Raw genomic sequence first — 22,795 nt, forward strand, 5'->3', positions numbered from 1 at the left:
ACTCCACATTTGTTCTCCAAGGTGTACTGGGTGGTTTGGGGTGTCAGCTTAACACAAGCTAGAGTTATCAGAGGGAAGGAGCCTCAGCTGAGGAAACACCTCCTTGAGATCCTGCTGTAAGGGATTTTCTCATTTAGTGATCAATGGAGGAGGGTCCAGCCCATGGTGGGTGGTGCCATCCCTGGGCTGCTGGTCCTGGGTTCTCTAAGAAGGCGGTTGAGCAAGCCCTGGTGAACAGGCCAGTAAGCAGCACTCCTCCATGACTTCTACATCAGCTCCTGCCTCCAGGATCCTGCCTTGTTTGAGCTCCTGTCCTGACTTCCATCAGTGAGGAACAACCATGCTGAGCTGTAAGCCTGATAAACCCTTCCCTCCCCAACTTGCTTTTTGGTCATGGTGTTTTCGTCACAACAGTAGAAACTGCAAGTAAAGGGCAAGAGTCGTTTACCCTTTAGACAGATAAACTGCGGCACAGAGAATTTGGTGGTCACCTACCAGCACCGTCAGCCTGGGCCTTCATATCCAGTCCCAGACTATCCTGAGCGGAAAGACACGGCAAGACCTTGTCTTTCAGAGCAACCCACGGAAACAGACAACAGTGGGGGTGGGGGGAGGGCTCTGTGCTTAAGAGCAACCTTTATCCAGTGGACTAGTTCCCAATCCCTGTATCAGGGTGTTCACAACCACCCGTAAGCTCCGGGACACATACACACTAATAAAAATCCCCCCCCCCCAAATAATTGAAAATTGCCGGTGCTGGGGCTCAGGTAGTACCAGATGCTGTGCCAGCTGAGATAACCTGAGTTTGGATCCCCAGAACCCACCCAAAAGCCGGGTGCAGGGGCTGGAGAGAGGGCTCAGTGGTGAAGAGCATTGTTGCACTTGCAGAGGACCCAAGTTTGGTTCCCAGCACCCACGTGGTGGTTCGCAACCATGTGTAACTAGTTGTGGATCTTCTACACTCTGCAAGCGTGAGGCATGTACATGCACGTGTAACGTGCAGCCAGAGTAATCATACACCTGAATTAGAAAAAGAATCTAGGTCCAGTGTCAAGAGCCTGGACTGGGGAGGCCGAGTGCCAAGGACTCCGGGATTTGGTAGCCAACCAGTCTAGGTAAACTAGTGAGCTCCAGGTTCAGCGTGTGATGACTTTGTCTTTAAAAAAAAAAAAGCCAGGTGTGGTGGATGCTTTTAATCCCCAGGAGGCAGAGGCAGGAGGATCTCTGAGTTTGAAGCCAGTCTGGTCTACATAATCCCAGGACAGCCAGGGCTACACAGAGAAACCGTGTCTCAAAAAAAAAAAAAAAACAAACAAACAACAAAAATGAAAACTAGAAGTTATAAAGATTGAGGAACCTGGTACCAACGTCTGGTCTCCACACGTCTGTGCATATGTGTGCATGTGAATAAGAACATAAAGCAAACAGAAGCTGGGGGCAGCGGTTGTGGATGGAGTTGTGTGAGGAGTTCTTGGGGCTCAGCTGAAGCAAAAGAAACGGTTCGGCAGCATAAGCGCTGCGCTGGAGGGCTGTGTGTGGGCCCAGAAGAAGAGCGACGGTCCTGTTTGTGTTTTTGCTTTGGAGATATGTGAGGCAGGCCTTTGGAGAACCTCTGCAGGGAATTCAGTTTCCCAACATGTGCCATCATATTCCGGTTCTCTGGTGACTTGCAGATTGCTGGGTACCCTCTTACAGGAACTAAGAATCTGATTAGCTTTAGGGCCCCCGTGTTCTGCTGGGCCTCAGCCAATTAAGGGCGCTATATGAAGGGACGGAGGGGGTTAGGTGCTGGGACAGAAGTTCTGGGCCGTTTGGGGAAAAGGAGGCAGTAGGCCTTATCTCAGTCAGCAAACCCTCTGAGGCCTCCCGCGCAGCCGAGGAGCCACCCAGCCCAGCAGAGGAAGCCACATCGTGGCACCAGGCTGAGGACTGGGGTACACACTCGGGGCAGAAGACAAGGCACCTGCCCCTCAGGCACTAGCAGTCCAGCAAAGGTGTGGACCATGCATGTGTTCCTGCGGCATCAGGAAAGACACACACCGTGATGTGTGTGCCGGGACCGGCTGACTTCTCCATAGAGGACACCTAAGGCTGGGGGGGATGCTGAGGAGAGGGACAGACGGCGGCGGCGTGGGGCCGGGTGGATCATGGCATGTCCTGTGCAGAAGGTGAGTTTGAAGGTGGCTTGGAGGAACAAGAGACGGGTCACTTGGCATGGTGTCGTCATGTAACGGCAGCGCTTAGAAGACAAGGGCAAACAGGTTCCGTGAGTTCAAGGCCAGCCTGATCTATGTAGCAAGTTCTGGGCCAACCAGGGCTCCATAGTGAGACCTTGTTTCAAAAGAAGGAAAGCAAGACTCACAGAAGCCATTGTTGGGGACTCTACAAGGAGGAAATTTGGGTGACAATACTGTCAGAGCATGAGCATACTGTACTGGTAGTTACGGCTACTCCAGGACCTCCCAAAGGGTTGTGGATGCCCCCCTTCTCCCTGCAGTGGGAAGGATACTGCTTTCCTCCATGGCGGCCGTCTGCAGCCGTGAGGTGGGGCTGGCAGCTGGAGAGCCACGTGCGGTAGGAAGTAGACAGATCCTGGGCTGGTCCTGAGATGGCACCAGTCACTAGGGAGGGCCTGGTGGGCCTGGGCCTTCCGGCTTTGCTCTGGTTTCTGAACATTCTCCCCGTGATGACCGGGGAATGGGTGGGTACGTAGGCAACCGGCCCCTGATGGGGAGTGAGTTGTGGCATGCTTTCTGCCAGCCTCAGCGGGCACACTGTTTATGGCTGGTTGGAGTTGACAGTAGTGCCACCGGGGAAGCCCCCGTCCTGACTCTTGAGGACAGCTGTGAATGCAGATCAGCATAAAATTATAAACTTGCTTAAGACAGTATGAGATTTCTTTTTACTCTTTTTTTTTTTTTTTTTTGTTTTTCGAGACAGGGTTTCTCTGTCTGGCCCTGTCTATCCTGGAACTCACTCTGTAGACCAGGCTAGCCTTGAACACATGAAATTTCTGTTTTGATTTTTTGAGATGGGGTCTCACCATCTCTGGCTGTCCTTGAACTCGAACTCACTGTGTAGACCAGGCTGAACTCAGAGATCCATCTGCCTCCGCCTTCTGAGTTAGTGCTGGGATTAAAGGCATGGGCCACCACGCCTGGCTCCCAAGCTCACCCTATACAGGTTGCATTGCACTGTAATGTCAGAAGATTTGGACCCATCTGGTTTAGACGACAGAGCAAAAGACCGGGGATGGTAGGGAAGCTTCTCACTGTAGTTCTCTGGCTGGCCAGGTGAGGAACCTCTCTGACCTGTAACTTTTCCTTGGGGCAGTGGAATTAACGTGCTCTGTGTTCTTCAGACAGTGCGGTGGGAACCAGCTTGTGAGAGGACTTGCACAGGGGAGGCCTTTGTGGATCAAGGTCACTGAATACACCCGCAGGATAGGTGGTGGGAAGGGTAGGGGAGGAAGGCTAAGGGGCTGCCAGGAGCACAAAGCCAGGAGTCAGATTAGAGCTGGCACCACCCCACCTTTGTCCTGTGTTCAGCCAGCCTGTGTCCCTAGCAGTGCTCCTGTGTGGCTCAGGCAGGTCTTAGAAGCAATTCACAGAGGCGAGAGGAAGGTGGAGTTAGGGATCCAGTGTCCCAGGGGAATTTCCAGTTTTATAAAACAAAATTTAAGAGCCAGTATCATGTGCATATTTGTGCAGGCAGGAAAGCTTGTTAAGGACACAGAGCCCACTAAGCAGGGGTATCTTGGGGTAGGAGAGAACTTACACTCTTGTACCCCAAAATAAAAAGTGTATTTGACTGGTCTAAAAAATTAGTACATATTATTGTTGTCATTTTCTTTCTGTTTTGTCCATCCATCCATCCATCCATCCCTGACCTATGTATCTTGAGACAGTGCATGTGGCTCAGACTGCTCTTGAACTCTGTGTGCCAAGGATGACCTTGCACTTGGTGCTGGGATGGCTTGTGGTGCTGGCTTGTTACTGCTTTTAAAAGCAGCAAAACTGCAAGTGTTTTGGGGATTTGGGCAGAACCTCTGGTTTGCCCCGAATGTTTTAGGCTTATTGTCTGTCGCCTGTCGTTTTCTACAAAGTGGGTTGATATTAGAGCTGGCAAGGTAACTCCTGATGTTAGAGCACTAGCTGCTCTTTGCTTTTGCAGAGACCCAGGTGGCTCCAAGGTATCCAGTGGCACCTTCTGGCCTCCACGAGCACACAGTGCACATAGACACATGCAGGCACTCATACATGTAAAATAAAAATAAATGTTTTTTTTTTAAAATAAAATGGGCTAATATAATTTGTAGTGAAGTCATTCTTAGGGTATTTCTGAAGAACAAAGTGAGTTGAGAACACAGGATTATGTCACTCGGGTGGGGAAAGAAGGCTTTTAGTTCATGATTCGAATCTTGATCAAATATCTGTTAGATGAAAGTATTGTCCCCATCTCAAAAGTGGGAAAAGCAGGACTGAGAAAGATTAAATAATTTACTAAAACCACCCAGCTAAGATATGGCAGGTCCTTAATCTGAACCCAGCTGTTGGTCCACAGCCCCTCTGTTCTTTCCAACATGTGAGGAAAAAAAGGGGGGAAGCCCCAAGTGAGGGGCTACACTGTCTAGAGTCCAGACACAGCTTCTGCTTAGAAGCCCCGTGACTTTGTAGAGCAGTGGTTCTCAATGTCCTCTCCTCTAACTTGGAGACAATGGCCTTTCCTGATGGCTTTACCTGTCGTAGTGGCACGGAGGAAAGCAACCCTGCTTCATGGCTGGCACTTGTCTGACAGAGCCCTCTGCAAGTGTTAACGCCAGTGACCTTAATCAGCACCAAACCCCTTGTCCCCCGTCTCAGTTGCTTGGAAAAGGGAAGTGAGCCTATGTTGAAATCTCCGCCACATGTATGCCAACTTCTTAACCCTTTGCTCCCAGCTGCCCAGTTTTCCTCTGTGAAGTGCCTTGCTTGGAAAACTCAGTTTGGAGGCTTGTGCTCCAGACTCCTGTTGCTTTGTCCTCCTCCTTAAACTTTTTTATCTCTGAGTCAGGGTCTCACTAGCTCAGGCTGGCCTTGAACTCCCTACACAGAGTGACTCAAAATTTTTCAGTGTGTGGTTGTGAATGGTGTGTGCTGTATGCATACAATTGTGTGTGGATTATGTATGCACATGTGTAGAGGCCAGAGGAGGACTTTGAATGGCGCCCCCTCCCCTTTTTAAAGACAGGGTTTCTCTGTGTAGCCCTGGTTGTCCTGGAACTCACTCTGCAGATCAGACTGGCCTCAAACTCAGAGATCCACCTGCCTCTGCCTCCCGAGTGCTGGGATTAAAGGCATGTGCCACCACTCCACCCTGCTGGGTAGCTCCCTTTATCACGCTCCACCACGTATGTATATAGCAGTCATCTCTTATTGAACTCCAAGCTCCCTGTTCAGTTGGCTACTCAGTGGGTTTTATGGGCGCCACCTGCCTCGCCTCCTAACACTGTGGATTACAGGAACGTATAGAGTATGTGTGAATCTTACAGGCGTGCTGGGGATTTGAACTCAGTCCTCTTGCTTTCATGGCAAGTGCTCTTACCCACTGAACCATTTTCCCAGCCCTGACCTTGAGCTTCTGTTCCTCCCCTCTCTAGCTCCCACATGCTAAAATCATAAGCTTGTGCCATCACACTTGGAATATGTGATGCTATGGGCGGAACCCAGGGCTTTCTGCATGCTAGGCAACCACGCTAGCAACTGAGCTGCAGTCCCAGCCCAGGTTTACTTAGTTTTAAACAGCGTCTTATCATGCAGACACGGCTGGCTTCACACTTGCAATCCTCCTGCCTCGGCTGCCTCAGTGCCAGCCTGACAGGTGTGTGCCACCACTCCCAGCTTCCGTCTCATTCTCAATTCCCATGGAGAGTGAATGGGAGAAGGGGTGAAATTTTCCATGACCATGCCCTTCCTTCGCAAGCCTAAGTAAGCCTAAATGCCCGCGTTGCCAGTGGTTACTGGCAATCCTGTCAACGACCGGCCTGCCCACTTGGGCATGTCTAGTCTTGAATTGGTTTTTTGTGCTTGTTCTTTTGGGATCAGGAGGTGGGACTGGGGTCAGGCACAGCCATGTGGGTGAATAGGGTCCAGTGCCAGGCTCCTAGTTCTTTCACCGACACAGGGCTTCTGGCCAGGGGACTTGGCAAGGTAGCTTTCTTTCTGCTGATGGAGTCTGCAGCCTAAGCCCAAGTCCATATGGGAGGCACTGAGCTTCAAAGCTCCTGAGGTTCCAATCCTCACGGGTAGGACTGGCCCCACATGGGATGATGGCAAAGGCCCTGGAGTCTGATCTGGCTCAGGCAGGAGATACAGGCCTGACTCGGCATGGGGTACCAATGTTCCTGTCAGCCTGAGATCCCTGTAGACTTGTGTGGTGTACCATGTACTAGAGTGAGCACATGGGAGTCCCTGTCGTGAGGCTTGTGAGAACTACCTGGAGACGTGCTGTGCTGAGCCCCCATGATCAGTTATAACACGGAGAGACCGGAGGGAGTCTGGGGTCATTAGTGCCTAACCAGAGCACCTGGGCAGCAGTGGATGGGGCAGACTCGCAGTAGAAGGGGTGGGACTGTGTGTTTATGGGGTGTTTGTGGGTGTGAGAACTTGGGAGAGAGGGGACTGTCTAGAGTTCTCTGTGGACTCGTGTAACCCATGGCCTTAATGCACCTGCTGGCATGCCTTCTGAGCCTTGATGAACTGTATAGCCGGAACTGTGCACCAGGATAAATCTCTTTCCATTAACACAAGCACAGTCTCAGGCGAAGGGCAGACACAGGCGAGCTTGGGGCTGTAACCATCTTGGAAGGAGTGAAGATGTGTTAAATGGAGGAGGTATTGCCCTCCTTGGCCCATTAGATCTTAGAGACAATGAACCGTGTGGAATTAAAATTTCCCCGGAGTCTCACACTGGGAAAGGAAAAGGCTGGGGTTTTGGTACCAGCCAGAGGAGGAGCTTGTCTCCTCGGAAGACGGTTCACCCAGTGCTGACCACCTGGGGGACCCTCCAAGATCCAGGACCTGAAACAATGATGGGTCCACAGTGGGAAGGACCACATTGACGGGGACTGTTTAGCGATGTATCCTTTTTACCCTCTATTTCAACCTGAACCCCAAAGACAGACTTGGGTGTGCCTTTAAACTTCTGTTGTTCCCCTTCAGTGTGGCCATGTTGACTAAATCGCCTTTCTCTGCTTGCCTAATGAGAAGCTAATGCCTTTGTCTGTTTAATTGGCCTATTGAGGACAGGTGGCCAAGCCAAGGCAACTAGAACGAGATCCTGACAACTCCAGTAACGCCAGTTTCTGGTTTCCATGTCTTTTCTGAGAGGGGTTCTGTCCCACGGTGACTCATACACTTGAGCAGGAGAGAAGGGTCCCCCAACTTGCCCTTTTATTTGAACTTCTTGGCTTTCTATGGGCCAGGATCAACTTGAAATGTTGGGGTTTGTGATTAGTATCTGTACCGAGATAATCCCCCAGCTAGGAGCAAGGACACCTGAGGAGCTTCAGAGAGTCCTGCATTTTCTAGAACCTTCTTTCTACGTATCCAACTCAAAGACCTCAAGGGTCAAGGATGGTTGCAGGGGGAGCCTTAGGTTTGCTGGTGTAAAACTGTACCCCCTGGTTGTGTTGGAATGGATCCCGTAGGTGCTTGTAGCCATGCTCCTGCAGCCGTAAAACACGGATTAAGAACATCTCCCCGACAAGGTCTTCTTGAAGGGTAAATGACACACTGGACGTGAAAACACTTGGTTTGTGGAAACCACACTCAGGCTGCAGCAGGACTCCAGCAGCCAGCAACATCCAAGCTGCCCCTGTGCCAAGCGACTTGCAAAGCTCCATTCAATACACTTCCTTTCCCTGGGGCACCCACACTGTCAGAAGGGATGGGCATGTGCCTGATGAGACAGTCAGGATGTTGTGTGAGAAGGGTGGCAGGTGAGGCATGTCCAGAAAGCTGGGGTGGCCTCATGACTATTTCTGGAGGGTCAGGTCCCTGCTCTGTGCAGACACCTTGCTCCTTCCGAAGCGCCATCATCCCACTGGGTCCTCTCTGACGCTGTCTTAGGCTTGCCATGTGTTGGGATCAGGTCTGTATTTGTTGGCGTGGCTCTTAGGGCTCTGGGTGATGTCCTCTTGATTTCTTCACTTCTTGAACTATCTGCTCCATCCACACAGAACTGATTTCCGCTTACCTTCGGCTACATGTGCACCTGCTTTTGCCCGGACACACTTCCTGACGTCGCCCCCCTCCGGGCTTCTCTAGCATGCTTGTATTGTGACCTTTGTTGGTGCCCACGCTGGTGCTGCCAGACTTGGGGTAGAACACTGTGTGTCTCCACCCAGAGCCATGCTTCTGGCAGTTTCTAGCCTGTTCTTTGTAGCTTCCGATTGTCCTTTTTCTGACTTTGCCATGAAGGAGAAAGGAAAGAGTGGCTAGCTGACACGGGGACGGGGGACAGTGATTCCCTCGGGTCACAGAGGACTGGTAGACTCTTAGCACCATGGTTATCTATGAAACAGGAGACAGCAGGGCCTGGAGGGAGGCCTGGAGACCAGAGCAAATATGCAGAGGTGACCTGGCCTGGGACTCTGTCCTTAGTCAGGACATTTCTAGCCATTCTGAACAGTGAGTCCAAGATGCCATGTTCAGCAGCAAGGTCTTATCAGTGTTACTGGGTCATAAATCCAGCTGCAGGGATCCAAAGGAGGGTGGCAGCTCTGGGGAGGCTGAGACAGACAGCACAGGTACTGCGGAGGGAACACACACAGGAAGTTGTGATCCGTGCTGAGGACCAAGACTTGGGAGATTTCAGGAGCAAGTGACTCCTGACCTAGATCTTAAGGGGCTCATAAGGGCTGGGTAGCTGGGAAGAGAAGGAAGGCATTTCAGGTGGAGGTGACCACCGGACCAGAGAGAGGAGCCTGAGGCAGCAGCAGCAGCAGGAGCTAGGGAGTGTGGTCGGGTGCTGTCAGAGAGTCTTGATATTGAGAGTGGGCACCTCGGGGATGGGGTGGCAGCGCAGGGAAGGGAGGGAGAGAACTGACTGGGCCTGCCTGTGAGAGGCTCCCATGGTGATTGAGTAGAATGGAAAGACAGACATCTTCAGTGTTACCTGCTCGGGCTCAGCTGGATTTTATAGGTGCAGAGAAGCCAAGAGAGCAACGGTGGGGGAAAAAAAGCCAGGGGACGTCACAAGGCTCTCCCCACGAGAACAGGTGTCTAGTTCCTGTTGAGCATCGACGGCGCCAGTAACCACTTGCCCCCACTGTGGTGGGGGCCTTGTACCAGGAACTGTACCCCACTGAGCTACACCACCAGCTCCCTCGTGAATACTTCGTTTGAGACAGAGACTCTCTCTATAGCCCATGTAGCCAGGAGGAGCTGAGCTCCTCATCCTCCTGTCTCTACCTGCCTACTGCTGGGATACAGACATGTGCTGCCAGACCTGGGTTTGACCCGGGCCTGCACGCATGCTGGGCAAGTACTCTACTGAGTGATACCCCCAGCTCCCAGTAAAAAGCTTTCTGAGCGACTTAAACAGAGAGGACAGTCGGTGACCTCCCAGGGGTTTGAGATTAAGAGCCTGTGAACTGGAAGAGCATCAGGGACCGAAAAAAAGTTTAAAGGACAGAGATCTATTTGGAGCTGTGAACATGTTGAGTGGGCACAGAGTCCCCACATGTGGGCATGGGGCCCCTGGCGCTGACCCCATACATTCTGAGGGTGAGGTTAATGCCTCCTCTTGGGACTAGCCACCCGTGTTCTCTGAAAGCCCTAGCTCTTTGGCTGACCACTTCTACCTGCTTAGAAATTGTATTTGGGACTGAAGGGATGACTCAGCAGGGAGGGGCACCTGATATTCTTGCAAAGGACCTGGGTTTGATTCCCACCCACATAGTGGCTCACAACCATCTCTAACTCCAGTTCCAGGGGATCTGGCAGCGCACTTAGATACATACACAGGCAAAGCTCTCATATACATATAAACTAAAAATAATAAAACTTTTAAAAAGTCACGTGCCCAAGGAAACCCATTGGCACTACTGCTCCATCCATCCAGTCATTGATCATTAATTGATCTATTTGTTTTCAAAGAGCCTTGCTGTATTGTCCAGGCTGACCTTGAACTTGTAATCCTCCTGCTACGGCCTCCTGAGTTCTGGCATTATAGGCATACACCACCCTGCCTGGTTAAGTCCTATTTTATTTCAACTGAATAAACAAATCCATGCAAGTCTTAGATAACAGGGCTAGGCCTTGAAGTTGTGTGGCTGCCCCCAGAGTCCATGATCTTAACCTGTATGGTCCTGCCAACCTTGAGGTACCAGCCCTCACTCATAGCGGGAAGGATGCTTACGGTCCCTCTGTTGGAGGAGGAAACCTGCCTGTATCGTATCCTAGGGGACCAGACAGCATTTGCCTTGTAGTCTTCCAGGATTGGAAGGGGCCTTGGAGTTGTCTTGTTCATTTTGTAGGTGAGGAAGAGGGACGAGCGCCTGTGCACCTGCTCTGGGTGGCCCAGTTGAGGAGCTGGACAGCCTCCTCTGGTCCCCTCGGGGCTGCTCCAGTGTGTCTGAAGTTCAGTTGTCCAGGCCACCACTTTCTCGCCCTGTCTCACCCAGTCAGGCTGGAGCCAAACCGAATCTCCCTTGAACTCAGACTTACTCTTCTCCTTCCTCATCTTTCCCCCAGATTGATAAGTATCTGTATGCCATGCGGCTCTCTGATGAAATTCTGATAGATATCCTGACACGCTTCAAGAAAGAGATGAAGAATGGCCTTTCCCGGGATTATAACCCAACAGCCACGGTCAAGATGTTGCCGACCTTTGTAAGGTCCATCCCTGACGGCTCAGGTGAGTCTCCGAGGTTGGGCTCCGAGTGCCCTGTGACCATCCTTCCCACAGGCATTTGCTCAGGTGTTGCTTTTCGCTCGCCCATCGGTCCATCTTTTCCCTCATCTTTCCATCCATCCACCTACCCACTCACCCACCTGTTCTCCCGTCGATCTCCCCATTCTTCCCTTTCTCTCCACCCACCCACCCATTCACCCACTCTCCTACCCACCCACTTGCCCACCCATTCTCTTGTTCTCCCATTGATCCGGTTATCCCTCTATCGCTATATCGACCCATCTGTCATCTGTCTGCCAGGCTGATGGCACCATATTGGACAATGCTGACCTGTCCTCCGGGGCAGGTCTATGCGACACTTTGAAAGTATGGCATTTAGGGTTTTCAGGTACTGTGTGGGGTTATCCTCCATCTCTAGAATAAACCAAAGGTTCTTGGAATCCCAAGCACCTGGCCATCCTCCCTTTGGTGCCCCAGATAAGTAGCATGACTAGTGGCCAGGTAGGGCTTGGACTCAGAGGTAGGGCATTCAAGTCCCCGTTTGGACAAATTCCCTACACAATATCAGCGTAGCACCAGGAATTCTCCCTCAGTCTGCGTTCTTGTGGCTCCTGCCTGCTGCAGGGAGTTGAAGGACTTTCCCCGAGGCCTGACCAGGGAATTGGCATCCGCTCATCACGGGCCAAGTGGAAGCTGGGAGCCCATGGCCTCATTTGCTCAGGGGCAGCCATTTTGCCCAGCCAATTCATAGTTACTACTAGTTTGCAAAGGAACATGCTGGAGTCACTCCAGCACCAGGATGGGGTTCACCCACAGCATGCCGCGAGGGGAGCCAGGTTCCCGGAAGTCATTTCTTTGTGAGTTCACTCCCATGAGTGTGGCCTCCGCCCTTCTGCAGTTTCTTTGCTGCTCTGGAGGCCTGGATTTTCAATCTTGTCTAGAGACGGTTTGAAACAGCTCGTATGCCCGTGCCAGCAAAACTGCAGCTTTTACAGATGTTTTCCCAGCAAAGGGCAAGTGCTGGGCTTGCTGCGCAATCTGGCTGAGAGCCAGAACAGTCCGGGCTATAGCCGGCCTTACCACTTGTCTTGTTTGTCCTGTTTTATAATGGGACTCACCGTACACATGTTGCTGCCTCTATCTCTGTTTCTTTGTTCAAGAGTTGAGCTGGCTCCAACTCAGTCTGGCGTGTTTCTTCAAGGGTCGGTTGAGAGCAGTTCAGCTTTTGAAGCAATTCTAGTGGGCAGAACAACCCTGGCTGCTATATTCTCAGAATGTTCTGGTGCCTGTGACTGGGGAAGGGAGGCCCTGTGTGTTAACTCTCACTGTTTCTTAGCCTTGGGTGAGCCCATAAACAGACAAAGATTCTCTCATGGCTGTTAACTGAGTTCAGCTATGCCTTTTGCAGCTGAGAGGGGAGGGGAGAGAGTGGCAAGTGAGCTGGACTTGGGGAGGTGGGGATTCTGGAGGCTTGGGAAGGTTACCTGATCACTGTAATCAGCGAGGAGGAACAGGCAGGAAATGTCTTCTTCTTTTTTTTTTTTTTTCTGAACTCGCATCTCCCACCTGCCCCTTCAAGTACCCTTAGTCAAGCAGTGCCCCTCCCCCACTTTCCCCACTATCCAGGTTTGAGGGTTGAGGGTCTCAAACCTAGCCATCCCCCTCCACATGCTTCCAGACAAAGCCCACTCATTGGGAAATACCCCATTCTCTAGTTCCCTGTGGGGACCTGAGGTTGATATTAAAGGCCCTGAGCAGTCCCGCGTGGGAAGGACTTTGTCTGCTTTAGCATAACTGCTTTCCCCAGAGTCTGCTTCCATGTTTTATTCATCTGGAATTGTTCATTAAAAAAAATAAATAAATAACAGGCGGTGGTGGCTGACCTGGAACTCACTCTGTAGACCAGGTTGGCCTGGAACTCACAGAGATCCATCTGCGTCTGCCTCCTAAGTGCTTGGAATAAAGGTGTGAGGGTTGTTGGTTTTTTTTTTTTTATAAGTATGTGAATGTTTTGCCTGCAAGTATGTATGTGCACTATGTGTGTGCTTGAGCTCTCTGAAGTCAGAAGAGGGCATCAGATGCCCTGGAATTGGAGTTATGGATGGTTATGAGCCACCAGGTGGGTGATGGGAATAGAACCCGGGTCCTCTACACGAGCAGCCAGTGCTGTCTCTTCCGGCTCCCTTGGATGTTTTTAGTGGACAGTATTTCTCATGCGGTTGCTCTGGGTTGACTGTGTCTCATTCCTGAGGTTTCCCCCTGCCCCACTTAGTGCTAAGGCTATTATAGGTCCCGATTAGTCCAGGAGCTGTGGGAAGCTGTGTATTCTTGGATGTTTGTCTCTCTCAGGGCTCATGGCATGTTCTTTACAAAGGAGAAGCCACAAAACATTTTCTGGAAACATACAGATGTCCCATTATCTTCTTCCATGCAAAGCAGAATGATTTATAGTGTATTTGGTCATATTTTTCCCTTCTTGTTTTTGTTTTTTCAAATGAGCTAAAGTCTTATGTAGACCAGGCTGACCTTGAACTAGCTGTGCCCCTGACTCAGCCTCTCCAGAGGGAGGATTGCAAGTTTGTGCTGCCACACTCACAATGGTCATAGATATATCTTTTATACTAATTATTTTTATATTTTTATTTTATATGCATTGGTGTTTTGACTGCATGTCTGTCTGTCTGAGGGTGTTAGATCTTGGAGTTACAGTTGTGCACTGTCACGTGGGTGCTGGGAACTGAACTGCAGTTCTCTGGAAGAGCAGTCAATGCTCTTCACTGCTGAGCCGCCTCTCCAGTCTGATGATAGATACTTCTGGTGATAGGTCTTACTACACAGTCCTAACTAGCCTGGAACTCACTATGTAGACCAGGCTAGCCTTGAATTCACAGAAATATGCTTGCCTCTGCCTCTAGCATTGTAGGTTGAAGGTGAGCACCACCACGTGCTATTTCCTTCCTGTTTTGAGACAGGATCTAATTAGTACTGGCTACGACAACTCGAAGTTCCAGTGGCGTGTGGGTCCCTCTTTCAGAGCTGGTTCTGGTGACGTTTAGGATGAAGGTTGTCCCTGGGTTGGCTTGCCTGCAGCTCACTCACAGGTCCCTTCATGAAGGCAGCCTCTGTTTGCCTTGTATTCCAACACAGGCTGGTGCTCAGAGAGACACCTGGCCCTGTGTTTGCTTTTCATTATTTCCTGGTAATAATGGCCATCGATGGAAGGGAAGAGATGCCAGGCCCTTCAGAGCCTTGCATAATGAGCCTTCTTCTCTTGAAGACTGGCTCCTTCCCCCCCCCCCACCCCTGAGGATGGGAAAAGCTGGGAGGGGTTAGAGTTGGAGGCCCCTGGAGTGGGAAGGCAGATCGGAGACTAAGGATACACTACGGAAATTGGAGGGCAGTCAGCTGCTGGTGCAAGAAGCTGAATTTGAAGGAAGAGGAGGTAAAAAGAAACAAAATCCATATAAATGGAGAAGACCCCAGCACTTTCACTGACTTGTTCAGAGAAATTACTTCAGTCTCAGCCTTTGTTGCCTCGTCTGTAAAATGGGCATAAGGGAGTTTGACAACTCATACCTATAATCCCAGCAGTTGGGAATGCTGAGGCAGGAGAATTGCCATGAGTTCCTCTGTTTGTTTGGTTTTGTTTTGTTTTCTGAGACAGGGTTTTTCTGTAGCTTTGGAGCCTGTCCTGGAATTCGCTTTGTAGACCAGGTTGACCTTGTACTCAAAAATCTGCCTCCCAAGTGCTGGGATTTAAGGCATGTGCCAACACGGCCTGGCGAGTTCCTCTGTTTAAAGAAATATCTAATTGGACTGAACGAAATAATAAACATGAAATGGAGGGCATGATTCTCCCTGCTCTGGGGGCTTTGGGACCTGTAGGGCACTGTAAGAAGCATAGTGAGTTCTATCAGCATCGCCCTTGCACTGCGGGCGGATGTACTTCGTGGGGAGGGAGGGCCTTTCTAAGCAACCTTTCCTGGCTATAGGACCCCGATGGGGTCTGTGTAAGCACAGTTCCTGAGGAAGGGTGAAGAGGGTTTTAGAATTCACTGATATCGCTGATGTGGAAGGAGATAGAGAGAAGGCAAAACGCAGACCATATTCTTCTGACTCCACCCCCTCTCAGCTGGCCTCATAAGACGAGTGAGCCTGAAATGGGCCTGTTGGCACACTGTAAGCTGAGCACTCAGGAAGTGGAGGCAGGGAGATCAGAAGTTCAGTGTCATCTTAGCTGTGCCTTCAAGACAAGGCTATGCTGTGTGTGACCTTGTCAGAGAGGAGAGGGGAGATGAGGGTAGGTAGGTAGGTAGGTAGGTAGGTAGGTAGGTAGATAGATAGATAGATAGATAGATAGATAGATAGATAGATAGATAGGTGGATAGATAGATTAGATAAGTAAATAGGTAGGTAGATGATAGGTAGATAGATGCATGTAGATAGATAGATAGATAGATAGATAGATAGATAGATAGATAGATAGATAGATAGATAGATAGATAGGCAGGCAGGCAGGCTGGCAGGCTGGTACAGGCCTGTAATCCTAGCTACTTAAGCGATTTAGGCAGGAAGATACTGAGTTGGAGCTAAGGAAATGCCAGGCATCCAACAGAGCTTACCAAATCCCCTGTGGCACTTACCTGAAGCCATTCTCTTTGTCCCTGGCCTGGCAGAACAGAAGGGCAGACAGACCTTGTAACTGACCTAGGCGGTTCCTGCTGAGCCAGCTTAGACACTCAGACTGTCTGCTGTCTGCAGACTCCGCTGCACAGGGCAGCAGTCTCCAATCTGCTTATCATTCACCCAGCTGAGGGAGATAAGGCTGTAGACATCTTAAAAAAGAAAAGCAAAGAAAAGAGAAAAGAAAAGAAAAAAACAATGAGCCGGTGAGAAGGGAGGGTCCCCTGGCCACTGGTAGGACCAGTTTGCTTGGAGCTTCCTTATCCGTGAATTGTGGGATGGAGTTAATATTGTCCCAGCATTTCTTGGGCGGTGAAAGTGATATTCAAATAGGTGTAGCAACCCTTTTTTTCTGAGACACCTATCAGATGGAGCCAGGGACACCTCAGGTAGGGAGGTTCCTGCTTCAAGAGAGCCCCCTTGGCTCTCAGCAGCCACTGTCGGGTGCTCTTCCAATCCATCCTCTTGTTTACTGTCGTCCAGATGATTTTGAATTCTGGCCTGGCATGTTCTGGTTGTCCTGTCTACTCTCACCTGAGCTCCCTGGAACCTTGCTGCCTTGTGCCTATTTCAGAGGCTGAGTAGAGATGGGGGGGTGATCAGGACAGGGTAGGATGGGCCAGCCCAGGGTCCCCAACTTCTCAGCCGTTACCTGGAACGTCGATGGCAGGAAACCCACTTTCTTTTATTCATCTGAACACGAGACCAAGTTGGCAACTAAAAAATTTCCCAATTATAAAAGTTTATAATGAATCAAATATAAGCATTTATCCACTGTATGAAAGAGAATACTCTATTTTGGCAGAAAAGAAACCCTAACTTCAAAAAATAAAAATAAAGCCAGGTTTGGTGGTACATGATTTAATCTGTGCACTCAGGAGGCAGAGATGGGTGGATCTCTGAGTTAAGGCCAGTGTGGTCTACATAGAATGTTCCGGGCCAGCCAGGGTTACACAGTAAGACCCTGTTTCAAAACAAAACAAAGTAAAACCCAAACACATAAAACATACAGAGAAACAGAGACACACTTTCATGGTCAGTTGATTTTTGGCAAGGATACCAAGGCTATTCAGTGAGGGAAAATAGTCTCTTCAGCCTGCAGTGCCAGGACGTTGTCTGTCCACAAAGAGCCAAGTTGTATCCTTACTTCATATCCTGTACAAAACATTGACTCCACGTAGAAAAGACTTAAGTGTAAGAGCTGGAACCGGGAAGCTCCTAAAAGTAGGTATGGACCTCTGTGAACTTGCATTTGGTGGTTTGGATTCTTTTTTGGCTTTTCGAGACAGGATTTCTCTGTGTAACTTTGGTGCCCATCCTGGAACTCGCTCTGGAGACCAGGCTGGCCTTTTACTCGCAGAGATTCTCCTGCCTCTGCTTCCTGAGTGAGGGATTAAAAGTATGCACCACCACAGCCCAGCTGCAGTTTGGATTCTTATACACAACACAGAACTAAAGGGCAAAACCAGAAATAAATGCTACTTCATGAAAATGTAAAAATTTTTTGCCTAGCAATGGTATGCCCAGGGCTCAATGCCCAGCCCCACGAAAGTAACAAGAAAAAATTTTAAATGTTTGCACTTTTCTTTATTGTTACTATATTTTAAAACTTGTTTATTTCTTACTATTGTGGACATATGATGCGTGTATGGCGGTATGCACGTGCTGGGGTACGTGTGTAGAGCTCAGAGGACAGTTGTGTGGAGTTGGTTCTCTCCTCCCATTCGTTATGGGGGGGCGAGTCCGGGAACTGAACTCAGATCTTCAGGTTTGCGCAGAAAGTGCTTTATCCATCTCACCAGCCCTGCTGCTGCTGCTGCTGTTGTATTTCTGTGAATATACGTGGGAGAGTGTCCATGCGTGTATGGGAGCCAGAGGTCGATTTCAGGTATTCAGGTGCTGTCTGTCTTATTTTTTTTTTTTTTAGCATAGGGTCTTTCATTGGTTTGGGGGGTAGCAAGTAGGCTAGGCTAGCTGGCCAGCGAGCACCCGGGATCCACTGTCCACCTTCCCAGTGCTGGATTACAATACATGCTGCTGCACCTGGCTTTCTTTACAGGGTGCTGGGGATTGAACTCAGGTCCTCATGCTTGGGTAGCAAGCGCTTTATTTAGTTATCTGTCCAACCCTTTCCTTCCCTCGCTTTCCCTTCCCTTCCCTTCCCTTCTCTTTCCTTCCCTTCCCTCTCCCCTCCCCACCCCCCACTTTATCCCACTCTCTCTCTTTTGGCAGGAACTGAACTTATGTGGTGGTTTGAAAGAAAGTGACCCCCATAGGTTCATGTGTTAGAATGATTGGTCCCCATTACTGGAACTGTTTCAGAAGGATTAGGAGGTGTGGCCTTGGGGGAGGAGGTGTGTCACAGGGAATGGGGCCCACACCAGGCCCAGTCTTCTCTCTTTCTACCTGCTGCCTAGGTTATCAGATACATGCAAAACTCTCAGCTACTGCTCCGGCACCATGCCTGTCTGCTTCTCGCCAAGATGACTAGCCCTCTAGAACTGCAAGCAAGCTCCCAATTAAATGCTTTCTTTTATTAGAGTTGCCTTAGTCATGATGTCTCTTCATAGCAATAGAGCAGTGACTAAGACAACCCAGGCTAGCTAAGCAAACACTCTACTATTAAGCTACATTCCTGACCCTACTTACTAATTAATGCCGTATCATGCTTGTGGAGGTCTGAGGACAACTCCTACCTTGTTGACATAGAGCCCCCATTTCCTTTGCTGCAGTACACTTCAGGCTGGCCCACAGGCTTCCAGCCCATTCTCTAGTCTCTGCCTCCCAAGTGGCCGTAGGAGTAGGGTTACAGATGTTTACAGATGTGCACCACCATATCTGGCATTTTACTTTGGTTTGGGGGTTGAACTCAGATTGCCATACTTGAGTGATCAGTCCTCATACCCCCATATATCTGACATCAAGACCCCTCCTGTTTTGATCTGAGCAAAGGGTCTGGGTGGATATAGATGGGCAGTCTGTAGGTAGATGATGTTCCAACGTCAGCATTCATCAGAGAGATGTGGGTGGCAGTGGAAAATGACATCACACACGCGTTCCTGAAGGTTCAGACAAACTAGAGATTTCACCCATCACAAACAGGAAAGTAATGCAGCCAGTTTGTGAGACACTGGCATTTCTACAGGCTAACCATGCTTTATCAGGCGGTCCGACCCCCTGCATACAGCCAAGAGAAATGAGGATGCGTGTCTGCATGTGCGCACTCACACACACACAAGCCCGGGTGCCAGTGTGCCTGGCAGTGTTGATCATACTAGCCCAAAGTGGAAACGGCCCGTGTCGACCAGCTAATGAAGGGATGAGTGAGATGCGGCGCGTGTAGACAGTGGGATAGCACTAACCACGAAAAGAACGGAGCAGAATGCTGATAAACAGTGCGTTGTAGAGGCCCGTTAGAGAAACATTTTGCTAAGCGAAAAAAAGCAACCATTTATATGAAATGCCCAGGAAAGTGTTGTTTAATTCCATTTATTTATTTTTTTGTTTGTGGTGTTATGGACCAACCCCAGGGCCTCTCATATGCTGAGCAAGTATTTTACCACTGAGCTATATCCTAACCTTTGGACTTTTTAAAATATACACTCACCCCCCCCCCAAAAAAATATACACTCACCCTAGACAAGTTTTTACTGTGTAGCCCAGGTTAGCTTCGAACTTGTAATCCTTCTGTCTTAGCCTAAGTGCTGGGATCACAGGCATGTACCTCTATCCTTGGCTTGAAACGTACACTTTGAATGAATGAATTGCATGATATGTGACTCAAATGGCAAACTGTGTGTGCGTGTGCTGTGCGTGTTAGTTATCCTTCTCAGGGAAAGTGAGGTTCCATAGGCTGATATTGATGGCCGTGGATTTGAGGGCTACTGGTACTTAAGGAGACAAGGGTGGCTATCACTCCTGGCCTGGTAATCCGGGCTGTAGCATCAATGACATTACACGAAGTAAAAGCCACCAGTCACAAAAGACTATTTATGCCCGATTCCACATATGAAATGTCTAGAACGGGCCACTTTCAGACAGTGCAGTGGGGGTTCCTAGGGAGAGATGGGGATGAGGAGTTACTGATTAATGGTATCCAAGTCACACTGGGTGATAGAAAAGTTTCGCCAGTAGTGATAGCTGCTCAACCTTGCATTGCCCTTCACGACACTGAGCTGTGCACTCAAATGGTCCTAGTGCTAAGCTTCATGTTGTATATATCTTACAACAATAATGGAAAATCAACCCAAGGAGTAACCGGAGCTCTGGGCAAGCCATGGTTGGCATCTGAGCCAACGTGGAAGGAACCCCAGGCATAGGACGGACCTCAGCACAGGCTTTTCCTGCGCTGAAATCCTGTGCAAGCTGGGTGTGGCAGCACACACCTTTAATCCCTGCAGTTGGGAGGCTCAGGCAGGAGGGTTGGGAGTCTGGGGTCATCTTCAGCTACATAGCGATGTTGAGGCTAGCCTGGGCTACCTGAGACCCCATCTCAACAAACTAAAAAGCCAGCGTTGTGTGGTCTTTATTTATGGGTGTCAGTGCTGCTCTTTAAATGGGCTAAGGAATCCGAGGAAGGTGGAATGGAGCCTTGTGTCCTGTTCCACGCCTCTTCTGCAGTGTGAGACTAGGGTTGCTCCAGCAGGGCCAGGCAAGATGAGCGCACTTTCTGCTGAACGTGCCGTATGGCTGGCGGCAGACAGATAGGGCCAGATCCAAAGGGTGGATACCGCCCAGGGTCTTCTCACACTTCAATCTGACATGACACCTCTTTCCTCCCTTGTCAGAAAAGGGGGATTTCATCGCCCTGGATCTCGGCGGGTCTTCCTTTCGTATCCTGCGGGTGCAGGTGAATCACGACAAGAACCAGAATGTCTTCATGGAGTCTGAGGTCTACGAAACCCCAGAGAACATCGTACACGGCAGTGGAAGCCAGGTGGGTCCTTGTCTTCCTCGTTCTGTTCAGTCAAGCCAGCCTCCCTTGGAGCACCCACAGGGGCCAGACTTCTGAAAGCTGGGGCATGGCAGGACTCACTGGCGGTCTGTCACAAGTGTCGATTGTAAAGGACCCCCAGGGGAGGGAGGAGGCAGCTGTGTGGAGGTGCTTATGCCTGAAGAGGCATGCACCGTCTGGTGAACTCTGGTGGTGTGGGCGCGGGTGAAGGCTGTGAGGAGGGAGGCCCCATGGCATTGCTGCAAGTGCTTTTGCTCCTAAAGGATCCGGGGTTGTTTCCTTGGCAGAGGGTTAGCCTACCCTTTGGGTAGAAATGCCCATCTCTCAGACCACTGGCTTCTTCACCCACTCCCTGGAAGCCAGGCCCAGTGGAGTGGTTCCCAGCTTGGAGTATCGGGAGCTCTGTGCTCTTGATTTAATGGTGTGCACACACCCTTGGTTCAGCCAGCAGAGGCTGCGAGCTTTGCTTTGGAAATGGCCATCTCTCCTCGCATTTATACCCCCAGCTTCTCCTCCTTCCACAGGACCTTGAGCAGGGCCAACCTTCCTGACCAAAGGATGTGTGCACACGTGAAGAAGACCTGTTTTGTGATGTGTGGTGGGTCCCTATCTCCCCAGGACCCTGTGACTAAGGTTCTGGAAGTCCCCTCAGGTTTTCACTCATCTCTGGGTCCCCTGAGCCTATCACACGGGGGTGCTCCATTACTCTTATGGATGGGAGCTTGTACCCACCCACATTCCACAGTGGGGCTGTGGTCTTGGTACAGTTAGAAGCTTGCCTGATTCCTGCTGGGGAAGGTGTGAGTTCGTGGATGGCAGTGTTCAAGTTCTCCACAGAAAGCCATGGTTCTGGGGTGGCCTGTGAGGTGAGGCCCAGGGGCCTTCTCTAGAGGATCCCCACTGAGTGCCTAAGTTACTGTGGCTGCGAGTCAGAGCAACCCACCTAGACAGGAGCTGATCCTGGCCTCAAACTCTGCCTGCTGCTTGGATTCTGAGTTTTTCGGAGCATAGCACAGTGAACGTGCAAGGAAACGCTGTCTCTGACTTGGGCCTTACCGTCAGCCACGGAGGCAGGTGAAGCCACGTTAGGTGGGCCTGCCTCCGTCACTGGGCTTTAGAGACTGGTCCCTTCAGCTCAAGGATACTGCATGAGAAAGGGAGGTCTCCTACCCATGTCCCCATTGCCCATTGAGTGGCTTCTTTTCTGTAGGTAGCCAGCAGCCTGCTTGGCAGGTCCTGATCCGCCTAACAAGTGCTGGCTTATTGCTGTTGTTGGTCCCGAGGTTGAGCCACTGCTGAGACTGTCAGCGTGCAAACATTCCCTGTGTGCCTCGGCCTCTTAGGAGCAGGGCTTGTTTAGGGGGTGCCTCCATCCTAGGGGACACTTGCTCCGTAATTTCCTTCCAGCCTGGGCCCCCAGTTTTCCTTCTTATCCCTGGGATCTTTTCGCTTCCTGCTGTTTGTTTCTTCGTTCCTTCTAAGTCACGTAAAATGATGATGACGGTGGTGGCGTGGTGTCTTATTTTATAGCACACATCAAGTACCATGCTTGTAATGTGCAAGTGGCTGACACATAAACACTTTCTGTCTCGTGGCTCATTTAATCACCGTGGCAACCGTGTGGCTAGGTATCCGTTATGTCCATCTTCATGAGAAGCCCTTGTCAGCTGTTTTAGTAGCTGGACAAATTCTGAGATTTCGGAGGTGATCTCACCCCTAGAAGTTACAGTTTCAGCCACTAGGACTTTTTTTTTCTTTTCCTTTTTTTCATTTACTTATTTACTTTGAAACCAGGTTCCACTATATAGCCCTGGTTGTCCTGGAACTCACTTTGCCATCTAGGCTGACCTCAGACACACAGAGATCCACTTGCTTCCGCCTCCCAGAGCTGAGGTTAGAGGTGTGCATTAGTACATCCAGCAAAAATTTAAATTATAGAAATGTGTGCCGCATACCTGTAGGTGTAAATACCCCAAGAGGCCAGAAGAAGGCATTGGGTCCTCTGGAATTGGGGCTCCAGGTATTGTGAGCCACCTGATATGGATGCCACCAACCTAACTTGAGTGTTCTTGACCTCTGTCTCAGTTAGGGTTTCTATTACTGTGAAGAGACACCGTGACCACAGCAACTCTTATAAAGAAAACATTTAATTGGGTAGTTTACAGTTCAGAGGTTCGGTCCATTATCGTCATGGTGGGGAGCATGGCGGCATGCAGGCAGACGTGGTGCTGGAGCTGAGAGTGCTACATCTTCCAGGCAACA

General features: G+C 50.2%; 1 protein-coding gene across 1 annotated transcript in view; it reads left to right on the plus strand.

Moving 5' to 3' along the window:
* Window positions 1-22,795, plus strand: part of Hk1 (hexokinase 1) — a 68,522-nt gene that overhangs the window by 14,083 nt on the left and 31,644 nt on the right. Inside the window, exons 2-3 of the mRNA XM_075980147.1 lie at window positions 10,737-10,899; window positions 20,367-20,515. Of these exons, the coding sequence (XP_075836262.1) occupies window positions 10,737-10,899; window positions 20,367-20,515 (312 nt within the window). The remainder of the gene's footprint in view (window positions 1-10,736; window positions 10,900-20,366; window positions 20,516-22,795) is intronic.

The sequence above is a fragment of the Microtus pennsylvanicus genome, chromosome 7, assembly GCF_037038515.1.
Source record: "Microtus pennsylvanicus isolate mMicPen1 chromosome 7, mMicPen1.hap1, whole genome shotgun sequence".
In the NCBI taxonomy this organism is placed as follows: domain Eukaryota; kingdom Metazoa; phylum Chordata; class Mammalia; order Rodentia; family Cricetidae; genus Microtus; species Microtus pennsylvanicus.